Genomic DNA, 15481 nt, shown 5'->3' with positions numbered 1-15481 from the left:
TGATGTCAGCATATAAAGCGTACAAAATGATTAATTTGAGTTTGATGAAAATAGTCATCATCGCAGAAGGTCCACTAACAAGAAGGCTATGGCACGTAAACACGAGAGTGACAATGAAAATAGCTCTAGCAGCTCTAACTCTGACAGTGATTGTAGATAGAGGAAAAAGAGAAGAGAGAAGATACAAAGAAATACATTAGAAGCAAAATGAGTATCTGTGACGCTGAAGTTGAAAACGGCAACAACACCAAAACTTAATAGATCACACAAAAAAAGAGCCGACCTTCGATACCTAAGCTACATCTTTGTAATCTACGCTTAGTTTACAAATTACAACCCATCGCAAAGATATCTCAACATTCAACTGAGTCCCATCTCCTATGATTTTTTGGTAAACAAAAGATCTTTTAACAAAAACATTTCAAAATTAGTGAAATCTATACTATATATAATATGAACAATGTAAGCTCATTAAAAACAGCTAAAATATAGTAATCAGTGATCATCAACATATAATCCAAAATTGTTGCTTCTCTTCATATCCTCATCATATTGGCTCCTCTCCGACTGTTTTTTTACTCCAGAGCTTTGATCAGATTTTTCAAGGATCCAACAAAATCAATTTTATGGTTCATGGCCATCAAGTTCTTTGCCACATCAGCTGGATATATATGTGTATCCTTCGACATATAATATATTTTTCTGAACAAATGCTAATTATCAAGATTCAGGTACTTTCCAGCAACAATGAATGTTTCATAAGTCCAACACACACAACTCGATGTGTATATTCTTGCTCTCCGTATGAAAATCGGGTGAAAAAAAATCAAGTGGTTTGTAGTGTACACAATATATCCTTACATATATAAATTTAAAATGACCATATATATATATATATATGAAATTTGTTAATAAAAATAGTATTTTAAAATATTATGAATGCATAGATCATATTTAAAAAGAATAAAGAAAGTACGAATAATTTTTTTTTAAAAACACATGTTTAAGACCCAAAATTATTTGACAACATTTCTAATAAGAACAACAAAATAAAAATACCGAAAGTTCATTATTTTCAAATGAACGTAAATTAAGCACTTTTTCAAATGCTCATTAAATTTTAAAATGTTTTAATGTTGCTCACTAACTTTCTAAACCCATACTGCAAAAATATTATGAATTACACATTAGAAACGAGATAAACATTATAAAGCCAATAGAAAAGAAAACGAGAAGAGTATAAGTTAATTAAATCAAATAGAACAGACAAAATCGAACTTTGTCAAAAAAAGAAAAATTGAACACATTACAGTATTATCACATCGCTATTAAGATCACACCAGATACATTATTTGTCATTTTAACATATGTAAAAGACAATGGTCAGACGCATAGGATGAGGAAGTTTTTCATCAAATAAAAACCAACATAAAATAATGGATGATAATATTCAAAATAATATAATTTCATTAACATTTTTAATAGCAACATTAACATTTTTAATAGCAAATAAAAATAAAAACATCAAAATATATGCAATATTAAACTTACCTGTCTATATTCAGGTCCTCAATGGAGGACATCTTGACCAGCCAAGTCATGCGAGATCACGTACCTATATAAGAGGTTTTTTTTTTAACTTCTAACGCCTCAACTTCTGAATCTTTCTTACTCTCTCTCACTCTTCTTCTTCTCATGTCATCAGCTGCACTACCTTTTCATCTTCCTCTCTTGAGATTCTCTCCATATGTATGCTGATGGAGTTTCCATCTCTGGCAACCATGCAACAGCGTATTTGCCAATATTATGATTTGGCTTTCTAGAGAAAAAAAAATTTCCTTCTGGTGTTTGGTCTGAGAGTTCACACTATGGAAATAAAATCCTCAACTCCTCAAATCACACTTCAAGATATGAGAAATACAACATTTAATAGTCTACTTGAAGATCATAATATTCTAGATAAGATATTATTTCTAATGGTTCCAATCTTGGCAGCATTTTTTAATAAATTTGTGAAATTCTTGCTGTTTTTAAGTCAATGAAAATATCCTCTTGATACTCTGCTATACTTATGTTGCTATTTAATTTTTTTCTGAAAATATATGATACATCTTACATGACGAATTCTTTTGATAAATCCATTGAATAATTAATAAATAAGTTCACTACACCAAACTTTGGAGATAAATCCTAATTTTATTCATATATAAAATATTAAAAAACATATGTTATTACCTTATATCCAACTTAAAACAAAAATTAAAACGAACAGAATATTCTACATTTTAATTAAAAATTATCTGGTTTATTAATAATATTACATATAAAATAAAATTACTATTCAAAATTCTTTTAAGTAATCACTTATTCGTAAACAATCGTGTATGCGATTTTTGGTATATTCAAAATTGTAAAATTGTAAATTTATAAAGGCTATTCACCAAAAACTAAAAGGAATAGGAACAATGATTAATTTCATGAAAATTTACAAACATCAACAAATTACATTCTAAAAACAGTAAATTCACACCGAAAAAGCAAAAACAATATAGAAAATGCTACAAAATCTACAAATTCACTACTTATTGCATGTATCTATATTAATACTTTCATAAAAAATAAATAATGATATTTTAGAAAGCATATAATAGTTACAAGTATCATTAAACAACTTGATAAAAAAATTAGAAAACATATATAAAAGTAGATGACATAAAATAAAAAAGATTTTAAAAAAGATATACACTACCAAAATTAAAGTAGAACATAGCCTCACTAAAATAATCTCAAATTTTGATTTATGAAATTTAGTTAATTGCAAAAAATATATGTTGGATATAGTAAACTCGAAACTAAATCGGTAGAAATGATAAAAATAAAAATAAAGTAAAATACATAATATATAACAAAATATTTTTTTTTTTAAAATAAAGTAAATGTTAAATAAACACACATAAACCTCCCGCGTGAAGCAACAAACGATGATTACGTACGGGGGTGATGAGTGAGTGATAGGGTCTTGATTGTGATTTCGTTATTTGGATCAATTTTGGAATCTTTGCATTAAACGATGGATGTGGCTCTGGGTATTTTAGATTTGCATAATTGTTTCCTTCACATACTGTTACATTGTCATGCAATATCATTTTAATTGAAAATTTTGTCTTCACATGCTTACAGGAAAGGTTTACAAGGATATAGTAGGAAGTGTTTACTATGTTGCTCCTAAAGTATCAAAATGAAATTACATAAAGGAGGTCGATGTTTAGAGTGCAGAGATTATTGTATATATCATGCTTTGTGGTGTCTTTTTGGGGTTTGTAATATAAAGGTAACACATTTTTGATTATTATATTCTATTTAATTATGTAACTATATATGTTTAATGATGTTTTCGTTGTTATTATAACTATATAAAAAATGAGAAATAAATTATAGGTTTTCATTCAATACAAACAACACTAAAAAGTGGTAGAATATAGTTGCATGAATATGCTTTAGTTGATGAAAAGAAAAACGAATTTCAGTAAATATTTATATGTGGTTTGGTTCATAGTGATTTCCAGATCATTAATAGTTATATTACATTTAAGTTTTTTTGTTTAGTTACAGTTTGGTTCACTTTAGGATATGACTGGTGACCATTCAGAAAACAAGAGGAACGCATAAAAAAAGAATGTTCGGAAATAAAATAGCAGGAATGAAAAAGAATAGTTGTTCCTTATCAATTTTAACAAGGAATAATTTTGTTCTGTAATTCTCTACAAAAAAAACGAATGAAAGGGAATGAGAGAGAACTATTATTCCTTGTGAATGGTGATTTTTTTAAGAACGTTAGGAAATGCATTATTCCTCGCTTTTCCCTGGTTACCATTCATACCTTTAGTTTTTTTACTAATTTATTTGATCTGAAACGCTACATAACCAAAATAATAACTGCTAGAAGTATCATATTTTATTAATTGTTTAAATACTAATTTATATAATTATTTAAAATAACATGAGAATATTTGTTATTAAATACTCCCTCTGTTTTCTTTTATATGTCGTTATAGAAATTTTCACACAAATTAATGCACAAAGTATAATTCATTTCTTATCCTTCATTAATTGATTATTTTGTATACTAAAGCACGTGAAATGGAGTAAATATAGGGTAACCATAGTCTTTTGTCACTATAATTTGCATTGTTTTCTGGAAAACGACATGTATATTGAAACATTTTTTCTTTCCAAAACATCTTTTAAAACATAACGGAGGGAGTAGTGTTCAACAAACGCTCTAATAATTAACAAAACACAATCATTAAAACACTAAAATTAATTAAAATTTCATTCAAAATATAATTATGAACTGAAACAAACATATATTCTACTCTGTTTACTATTTTTTAGTTTATGATATTGTTTTCAATTTAGAATATATTTTCAAAAATGCTTCATAAAAATTAAAAATATTTACAGGTTTAGAATATTTTTTAGAAATTGCTTTATAAAATTATACACCCCGCCCGTAGGGCGGACCAACCACTAATATGAAATATAATCGAACCTAAAATTGATTCAGGCTTAACTAAATTTTACATGACTCACTAAGCCCAATTCGAACAGAGTAAGCTCGAAGAGAATCCAAATAGGATTTTGAAATTTTACATGTATAAAATTTATGCTCCTGCAGGTTCAAAAACATGATTGAACCTAATTCAAATCCGAATGGACACCTGAACTCTTTCTTAACACAATAAATATGTTTAGATTTGATTGATCTTGGGTTAGAGCTTTAAATTCAAAACTACTCCATATAGTACCATTCAAGTCATAGGGATTCTATACAAAAATTTAAAAGGTATTTAGTCTACTACTAAAATCCAAGACTGTTAATCTAGCTGAAAATTATGACAAAATAAGAATTTATTATATAAAACTAAGAGCCGGCGAACTAAGATCATTCCCTAGAGAGTAAAGCCGGCGAACGAAATTCACGTTCCCGGAACCCAAAAACAAATATTACAAGTTAAGAACTTAAAAATCCCAATCAGATCAAATAAGAATTCAAACCCTGGCAAGTATGCTAAATTATTTGAAATTTAGAAAAAATGAAAAACGACTAAAAAACTACTATTATATTATGTGCCATTATACTCCAGATGGATTCACATTTAGCCTTTACAGAGTCAGAAAAGAACCTAGGAAATAAAAAGAAAGCACTAAACCTTCGTTATTCTGAAAGAAAAAACGATCAAAGATGTGCTATAAAATTAAAAGAAGGAATTAAAAAGGAAAGGAGAATTCTCAGAGAGAATGAGTGGCATTTGTGTGATTTAAGGGGAAAGTAAAGGGTAACTCTGGGATTGTTGAACAACAAAAAGGTTCCTCTTCAATGATACTTAGCATGTGATGAACTGCTCCTGCAATGTCATCTACTGAACTTAGCTGGCAACTCTCTTCCACCTTCCAAAATCCAATACAAAATATAATTTAATGTAAACTTTCAGTTACATCCCTAAAAATATAACACCGTATGAAGTTTAAAAGAAAAAAATATAGTAATTAATATTGATTCACGTTTCAATAACTAAACCTATTTTCAAAAAATTGGTGAAAAATAAAAAGTAACTCCGCCAAGTATGGCAATAAATGTTAGACCAAATCTAGTTAAGAGTTCAGAGACATTCCTTTTCTGTTTTTCTGCCTCTCTAACCGTACATAATCTGCCGTCTAGCTCTAATTTCATAACATTTCTACAAAAGTTACCCTCAAATAGTATTTGAACAAACTCGGTTTAGTCCGGTTTATCGTCCGGCTTAGATAATAGTATATGGTAATTATAAGAGTTCAGTTCTGTTACCATAGTTCTGATAGAATAGACTGCATAGAGTGTCTAACGGACCAATGGTGTAACATCTTTTACTAATCTTGTTTAAGTCCGGTTTAGATAAGAGGATTCAGTTAATTTACCTTAGTGCTGATTGAGTAAATAGCAAAAGTTTCTAATGTTGTGACACTGAGGTGAAGCACGGAGAGGGAGAGTGAATGTAGAGCAGCCACTAGCTTTGAAAGTTGCGGTGGCCCGGTGGTAGCCACCACCGAGGTCCATTGGAAACCTCTTCTTCTTGACAGGATTCTGATGTTAGCATGAGTTTCTATTAGAGTCACTTCAAGATCCTCCATAGCCGTTTTCACCGAGCTTGTTGAGCCATTTCTATTCTCCTGGCTTGGATCGTACGAGTGGAGAAAGAACTGTGATAGAGACAGGTGAGGATTCTCAGGTTCGCAGTTTGAGTCTTGACTTGTTGAAGAAATAACCGTCTGGCTTAGTTTATCCTTTTGAAGCTTTTGAGCTTCAAGAGATAGTAACTGATGTTCAAGTTCTTTGATGAAATCTATGGCTCCACCAACTATTGAAGCTTGATCACCCTTTCATGGAAAAGAACGGCACAAAGAAAAGAAGGAACATATTAGTAAATAAATATTGAAAGTCAACTGAAAATCCTAAACCTTTTAAAATAATTTATCATAAAAATTGAAACTCGATCAAAATCAAAATATTCCATAAAATTGAAACCCTAGTCGGAATTGTAAGAAGATAATCATAAAATGAACCTTTTGAGAAAAAGGTTGAGGCATGAGAGATCTTAAGACAGAGAGATGTTGATTCATTTGTCTTCTTCGATTTCTTTCTACCGCGATGTGAGTTATTCGTTGATTCTCAGCTTCTTCTTCGTTTTTGCAAACCCTAGGCTTCCTCCTCCTCCGCTTCTTCCCTCTGCTAGCCGGTGGTGGCTGCCGTGACGCCGGTTCTTGTTGAGACATCTCCGGAATTGTGTTCTTGGGGATGATGATGATGTCATTTTCCGGCGATGGATCGAGATCGAGGAGAGACTTGAATGGGGTTGGTGAAAGAGACTCGGAGAGCAAAAAGTTTAAGAGACCATTTGATGATAAAGCTTCCAGAGTCATTGCTCTTTACAACGTTTTCTTCCTTATTGAATTACTAAGTACCATTGATTTATAAAGCGACATTCCAAATCTTTTTAATTATTTTTTGCTTTCAAATAACGAATATAGATTTCATAAAAAGTTGTGGGCGAAAACGACATTTTCAGGAAAATAAATGGAAATGATTAAAAATTGACAAACGTTGAAGCTCTGAGTTTTCTGAATGTGTGCATGTGAGACATTATTTGATATTGATTTTGATCCGTACTATCATGGATGTGTAATTCCGAAGTAAGCTCAGCTATATTATATTCAAAAAAGAGTAAGCTTAGCTATAAAATTAATTTGCTGAATGACATTATATATTCTTTGTTTTACCCTTCAACATTGTAAAATTTTGACTAAACATATTACTACACTATGTAAGCCCATAAAAATATGCACAATCACATAATCGTTTTTACCTTCCAATACATTTATATCAGTTCGTACTTTTGGCTTCTTTAACAAAAACCTTAATTCTAATCGGAAGAGATATGTACAAATGGATTTGAGAGATTTGTCCATCATATCATTTCAAACATCAAAATTTGGAAATGAAGTTTTATATAATCGTAGTGATCAAAGTCACACAAGCATGTAACCCATCTTCCAGAAAAATTGATGTGTAAAATTTCTATATATACATATTTATTTGCATGCATATGATTTTTGATGATTGAGAAAGGGATTAGAAGGAAGAAGAAAATAGTGGCACGTGAGATGGGTCAGAGAGTCTAAGGTCGTGTTCTTTTCTCGCAATTCTGGACCATCACTTCTTTTAATTTTCAGTTCATTGCCCCTTTTACTATCCTAAAAGCATCTAAACATTTTTTTACATTTTATGATTATTACCTCTTTGTAACATACTTGGGCTGCCCCAAAGAAAATATACCATCATACATTATTCAAATTATGTATACAATGCTAACATAATTGTTTGATAAAAAAAGAAGAAATCAATGATTAAAAGAGAGACTAGATTAATTCCAATTACTCAGTTCAAGAAGAAAACAAATGGAACCAAACTGGTTCGGTATTTGGCATGTCTGGACCGTGGGGACCGGGCACTAGCATACACATATAAGAACAAATGTGTGCTGGAAGAAAGCAAAATTTCACATTCAAATCTTTTTTTTGTATTCATTATATTTATTCTTCGATTGCATCTTAAAACTACTTGGTGGGCTAAATATAATATATCCACAAGATTTTTTCTTTGTGTGATATTGGGAAAAGGTAGTAATAATTATTGCAATTGTATGCTTATAATTAAAAAGGACTGTCAGATTTGTTTGCACATTAGAAGGACCAGAAGGAAGCTACGAAGGTAAAAAACACAACCCGTGATTAAAAGTATTTCTTTTATTGTTTTTATTTAAGTTACTTTTAATTTTAACCATTTGAGTTTTTGTTTTTTTTTCTCTGATAGATATTGTCAGAGTTCTAAAAAACGTTAACTTTCACAAATTAGACAACTCCGGACACAAAATCTATCATACATCAGAAACAAATCCGTACTATATAAAATCTGTAATTGATTAAGCATACAAAAATAAATTAACAACAAAATAAAGTTAGCATCATACTATCGCTACTTAATTTATTATTCGTTTGAACAATCAGCAATGACCTCTACCATAAAAAGTATGTTAACTTCCACGAATTTGACTATATCAAACGAAAATCCAACAACACTTTTGTTTAGGCCTATGCATTATATTTTTGCAGTTATATTAAATTTTGGTTTTTGGTTTTAGAAAAACAGATCTACTAATAAGTCTAAAACCAACTTTGGTCTGGTTCAAAAATTTGTGTTCATTTTGCATTTCGATATAGATTTGCTTCATTTTGCAATTAAAAGTTTATTTTGAATAATACTAGTAAAAGTTTTGGTACATATACCAAATTTAGTATTAATTTAAATGAATTTTGATTTATTGGTTTGTTTGTATTGATTTTGAGTTCGGTCTTGGATTCGATTCAGATTTAGATTCGTTTGAATTTTGCTTTTCTTCTTCTATATAATGCAACCTGATATTAGTTTCAAAGAATTTTGATCCAGTTCGTCAGTTCGGTTAATTTTGGTTTTTAACCAACGGGTTTTCTAAACTTAATGATCACGTTATGTAAAGTATACACACCTAGCAAAGCCAGTCCCATTTTTTTAAAGTTAAACCCATTAACACTATAATCTGCTAATTTCATTGACAAGCAAAAATGTCCGTCTGCTTCCAAGTTCCAACGTATCTATCTATTACCAAGAATTTTACATGAAGATTCCTGTGAATGTTTTTTTTTTTGAGAAAGGACTTTCCTGTGAATGTTTTTACACCCACGAAACGTGTCTACTCTAATCTGATTCGTTGCATCAACAAACAAACACGTGTTCATGTCTGTAAAAAAAACTCTTAGAGCATCCATCTCTAAACACGCTACAAATCTTTGTACTTATTTATGTATAAAGAGAGATTAAGAGTAGTGTCTACCATTTTACGAAGTCCGAGAAAATGAAGACAAGAACAACAAAGAGGACGAAGAGCTGAAACTGTTGTTGTCAGATTTGCCCACGTCTAGAGAGTAACACAGTCTTATCTTTAGTCCTCTGCAAAAAAACTTTCTTACTGATTCTGTTAAAATACAGAACCCCTTGTAGTAAAATGTCTTCAAGAGAAGGCTCAAACTTCAAAACTCTGTTTTTACTGCGTTCAGAAGAGGCACATGAGTAATGTGGATGCGCCTACATTTTGGGACCAGTTGGTTCAAAAAATGACGTCTTTGGTCAACTTGTCTGAAGTTACATTGGATACTTTAAAAGACCTCTTACCAAAAGTCTAACCCACAGATGACTAAATTGAACACCAAGGAGATACACCTAAACCTGGAAATTACTGGAGCAGAATCACACTCTTGCTCTTTCATTCGTTATCATTAAAATCTTGTTCATCTAAGTGAATCTACAAGTGCATATATATTTCTTATCTTTATTGAACTAAATCCAAAAATACTCTACCAAATTGAGCTATAAGAGATTTTTTGCTCAATAGTGAAACAATAACTGCTCTCAAGTCGTTGGTGTTGCTGAATCTGCATAGCGTTTCTCTTTAGCCAAAAATTCATCTCAATACATATATTTACAATAAAAAGAAAAACGAGACTATTTTCTTAGGTGTGTGACACAAAAAATTGTTTTTACAATAAGAAAGGAAGAGACTTAAAACCTCCCAGGCGACTTTATCGAGAGTGTGCAATATCCAGCAGTCTGTGAGGCCCACCACCTAGATCTTTCTTATTGACCGTTGAATATTAACCTGCCCATTTCAAATCCTTTTATCTTTGGGAGATATCCTTCGGTTAATAGGAAGTCTTGAACTCTTATTCTCCGGGTTCTTCCCCCGACCCGTGGTCAGCGGGACCGCCGTGCAGCAGCTTGTCAACCGGAGCAACTCCCACCGGAGACATGAAAGACTTCCCACCGTGGACAGAGTCATGAACCTTTGATGCTCGCAACTAATATACTCCATCTCTCACCTGTGTGAGAAGAACCTTATCTGAAACAGCTTCAAACCTTCTTACCCCCAACCATCCTAAACCCACCAAAGATTACCTCAACCACTAGCTACAACTGAAGCATGAGCAACAGACGTTTCTCTGTCGCTGAGAAAGGAAAGGAGGTGACTGCTCCCCAAGACCCACCAAGAACTGCAAGAGTTAGAGTCCCACCAGTAGACAACTCTGAACTTTTGCGTAAACACTCTCTCACCCTCGTGGGGAGGGTGACTAACCCAAAATACCAGCGGATGTGGTCTCTCATTGCCTTCTTTGGAGAGCACTGGAAGGTCGAGACGACACCAGTGGGTGCAGATCTAGGCCAAGGATGTTTCCAGTTCCAGTTTGCATCCGAGAAAGACCTACAAAAAGTCCTCGATGAAAGACCCTACCACTTTGCCCATTGGATGCTCATCCTTCAACGATGGGAACCTTCATTGTCTCCAAAATTTCCGAACTTAATACCTTTTTGGATCCAGGTCCAAGGTATCCCTCTCCAATTATGGTCAGACGTCGCTCTAAAATCTCTGGCCAATGACATAGGTATCTTCGACAAGGTTGAGATAACATCAACGAAAGCTCGGATGAAAGTCCTACTAGATGGTCTCCAACCCCTCATAAAGAAAGCAACGATGGAGTTTGACACTGGAGAAGAAGTTGAAGTAACACTTGTTTATGAGAAGCTCGAGAAGCACTGCTCCCTCTGTCTCATGCTTGACCATGAGCAACTAGACTGCCCTACAGTTGTGAACAAAAGTTTCCAGAGTCAGGAAAGAGCAAGTGAAGCCAGTAAGCGAGAGCATAGCAGAAACCAAATACACGACGCTTACCCTGAGTATCACGCAAGAGCTACCTCCCACTTCAACTCTCGTAGCCAAAGAGACAACCACCGAAACCCTACTCCGGGAGAGGACAGACACAGAGCTGAGAGAGAAAAACCCATCTACTCTGGTGGTAGTAGACAAAGATCCCCGCCTCTGAGAAATAGAGAATTCAATCTCCCTTACTCCCGCAACGAGCGTGCTAACTATTACAGCCCCAGAGAACTCAATGAGACGAGTTCCGCCCACTCTAGGGAATACAGGAGACCGCTCAATCAGTCGTCTGATAGAACCCTTTCCGATAAACCACTGTCTCACCATATCCAGAAGAACACTTCCCACAGGCAGATCTGGGTGGAGAAACCCCCACGCCCAAGGGAACCAGCACCTGAGATGATACCTCGCAGTGAACACTCAGCGTCCTCTAAACCACCCTATCAACAAAACGAAGATATGGCTCCGGATACGGCTTTAAACGCTGCAATGACGGAAGTCAGGGAGGTTATGAACAACTATACAAACTGCGCAGACCCTGTTGAAAGTGCAGCCAGGAAAGAACGCTTCCGCCTTGCGGAAGAAGCTGGTGAAGTGGTAGAAGCTGCTACCCTGATGCTTAGAGTCCCACCATCGAACAACCCACAGAATGCAAATCCAAGCGTCCTCCGAGAAAACTTGTCTCCAAACCCATCTAGAATCCCTGCTACCATGCGACTTGGGCCAATAAGGGAAACTGAGGAGGACCCTGTGACCCCCCCCCCCCCCTGAAACACTTCCAGTGGCTACAAAACGAAGACCTGGAAGACCTCCTGGCAGAAGAAATGTAATCCTTTCTCCACTTAGCTTTCTGGGTGTTGGAGTACGTCGCCGTACTATTTAAAAAACCCAACCATCCCCACTGAAGAGAAGAATCCCTTCAACTATCCCTCGCAGAGAGGTGAACATTCGAAAAAACATGAAAACTAATGGAGCAGGTCCTAGCACAATTCACAAAGGTCCTAAGGTACCCAAGACATCAAAGGCTCCACCAAAAAAGCTACGGGTTGATGTGGAGGCGGATTTTCGGCATCCGTCCTCTCCTCTTGCTGAAAAGTAGTATGCTGGAACTGTCAAGGGGTGGAGAACCCCTGGACAGTTCGACGACTCCGAGAAATCTGCAAAAAAGTCGATCCTAACATCATATTTCTCTCGGAGACAAAAAATCCCCATCATGTGGTGGTTAAAAAACTCGAATGCTTAAGGCTGGGGAACATCAGAACGGTACCTCCACATGGAACTGCAGGAGAAGGACTAGCTCTACTTTGGAAAGAGGGAATTGATCTTGAAGTTGTCTCCTCCTGTAAAAATTATTTCGACACTAAGTTGATCTATGAAGGGAAATTAAGCTTTGCTACATTCATTTATGGAGACACAGATAAGAAGAAGCGAAAGCAAACCTGGGACTTCCTTTCCGCATTAGCTCTGGTGCGTGACGCTCCTTGGTTCTTATCTGGAGATTTCAATGATCTCACGGGTAATATCGAGAAATAAGGAGGACCTGAAAGACCAGAGGGATCCTTTGAAGACTTCAGAACTTTCCTTATCGAAGGTGACCTCTATGACCTCCAACACTCTGGTAATTGCCTCTCTTGGAGGGGAAAACGATGGGATCACAATTTCAAGTGTCGCCTAGACCGTGCGCTCTCAAATAGCTCTTGGGCAGAACTTTATCCGTCTGGCCGCTGCGAGTACCTCAGATTCGAAAGTTCTGACCATCGACCCATTGTTACATATTTTGAATCCCTGCGAAAGAAAAAGAAGGGAATCTTTAGATACAACCGGACCTTAAGTACCAACCCTGAAGTGAAAAAACTGGTGGAAGATATTTGGGCAGAGGAGATACAACTTAGGGTCAAATAGAAGATTGACAAGTGCAAAACAGCTATTATCAAATGGTCAAAACAACAACAAGTTGAGCTAAAGACGCGATTGGAGGACTTAAAGAGACAAATTGACCAGCTACTGTCGGCTTCTATACCCAATGAAACACGTCTTGCTGGACTCTATGAAGAGTTGAAAAAAACATACAAGAACGAAGAAGACCATTGTTACCAACGAAGCAGACAACTCTGGTTAAACTTGGGAGACAAGAACACATGCTTTTTCCACGCCTCTACTAGGAAAAGAAGAACACTCAATAAACTTACTGTAATTGAGGATGCAGATGGTAAGCCGATGTTCACAGAGGAAGATATCGCAGCCACAATGGAGACATATTTTGCTAATATCTTCACTCCTATTCCCCGCGACCCTGACATTATGGAAGCAGTGATCAATGAAGCCATCCAACCAATCATCTCTGAGGCTACAAACCAGAGACTGATTCGCTTACCTGATTCAGAGGAGATTAAGAACGCTCTCTTTTCCATTCACCCGGGCAAGGCACCGGGACCTGATGGTTTTTCAGCTTGCTTCTTTCAATCAAACTGGCAGGTGATAGGAAACGATGTGGTTAGAGAGGTCAAAGAGTTCTTTCACTCAGGCCAAATGCCAAGCTCGATCAACGAAACCCATCTCAGGCTGATTCCAAAGATACTCAGCCCTATGAAGGTCTCAGACTACAGGCCGATAGCGCTATGCAATGTGAGCTACAAAATCATCTCGAAACTTCTAGCTAAGCGCCTCCAGCCTCTCCTTGGTGACCTCATCACTGAAACCCAATCTGCATTTGTCCCACAAAGAGCCATATCAGATAATATTTTGATCACCCATGAACTGCTACACTATCTGAAGAAGTCAAAGGCGAAGAAACATTGTTATATGGCTGTCAAAACTGACATGAGCAAAGCTTATGACAGGTTAGAATGGGACTTCATCAAGCTTGTTATTCTAAGATTTGGCTTTCACCCTACCTTCGCAGATTGGATCATGCAATGCATTTCGACAGTCAGCTTCTCATTCATAATCAATGATGCATCAAAAGGAAATGTCAAACCCGGCAGAGGAATAAGACAAGGTGACCCTCTATCCCCCTATATCTTTATCCTCTGCGGGGAACTCCTATCAAGTCTATGCAACCTGGGACAAAGGAATGGGAAACTCAAAGGAATAGCCCTTGCATCAGGCGTACCAATCATAAATCATCTGCTCTTTGCACATGATACTATGTTCTTCTGCAAAGCAAACGCAGCCAATGCCCAAACGCTAAACAAGATCCTAGCTACCTATGAATCACTCTCGGGGCAGCTAATCAACACTCAAAAATCTGCAGTCTCTTTCTCAAAAAATTCAAGCAATGAACTAAAAGCGCAGATAAAGCAGATCCTAGGCATAGAAAATAGTGGAGGCTTTGGGAAATACCTAGGACTGCCTGAGCAATTTGGTCGCCGGAAGCGCGATGCCTTTGGATTCATAGTCGATCGTATGAAGCGCAAAGCTATTTGCTGGTCCTCAAAACACCTATCCAGAGCAGGGAAGATGGTGATGCTACGCTCTGTATTGGCCACAATACCATCGCATGCAATGTCCTTCTTTAAGCTCCCCCAAACCCTCTGCGCCCAAATCCAATCTCTGCTAACGCGCTTCTGGTGGGATTCTACACAAGATAAGAGGAAAATATCATGGATTTCGTGGAAGAAGATGGCAAAACCAAAAAAACTGGGAGGTCTAGGATTCAAAGACATACCTACGTTTAATGATGCTCTTCTAGCGAAATTAAGCTGGAGAATAATCACAAAACCTTCCTGTCTCCTTGCTCGATGCTTACTGGGGAAGCACTGTAAGGAAGAACCTTTTTATCAGTTCAAGCAGCTAAATCATCCTCCCATGGATGGAAGAGTGTACTGATTGGTCGAGACCTGTTAGTAAAACATTTGGGGTGGATTGTCGGCACAGGTACTAACATCAGCGTGTGGCATGATCCTTGTTTGTCAACATTATGCCAACATCGACCCTTTGGACCTGCCCCAGAAGCATTTAAGGATCTTCTAGTTGCGGACCTCATGATGGACAATTCCACAGAATGGGACATCCATAAGATCGATCTCGTTCTTCCCTTCCATAAGGCAGAAGTACTTCAAATTAAACCTTCCATCTGCAACGGCCCTGATGAACTGGTGTGGCTCCGAAGCCAATCAGGTGAATACTCCACAAAATCC

General features: G+C 35.8%; 1 protein-coding gene across 1 annotated transcript; it reads right to left on the bottom strand.

The window, feature by feature from the left end:
• Positions 1-5102: 5102 nt before the first annotated feature.
• LOC106407098 (transcription factor bHLH71) lies at positions 5103-7043 on the bottom strand. Its single transcript, XM_013847890.3, has 3 exons — positions 6604-7043; positions 5959-6417; positions 5103-5451 (listed from the first exon to the last, which is right to left on the bottom strand). Exons 1-3 carry the CDS (start codon positions 6958-6960, stop codon positions 5293-5295), a joined length of 975 nt encoding a protein of 324 aa, XP_013703344.2. The 5' UTR covers positions 6961-7043; the 3' UTR covers positions 5103-5292.
• Between the last annotated feature and the right edge of the window lie 8438 nt (positions 7044-15481).

Source organism: Brassica napus, chromosome C7, assembly GCF_020379485.1.
Source record: "Brassica napus cultivar Da-Ae chromosome C7, Da-Ae, whole genome shotgun sequence".
Lineage (NCBI taxonomy): Eukaryota > Viridiplantae > Streptophyta > Magnoliopsida > Brassicales > Brassicaceae > Brassica > Brassica napus.
This window is presented reverse-complemented; position numbering and strand designations above follow the sequence as displayed.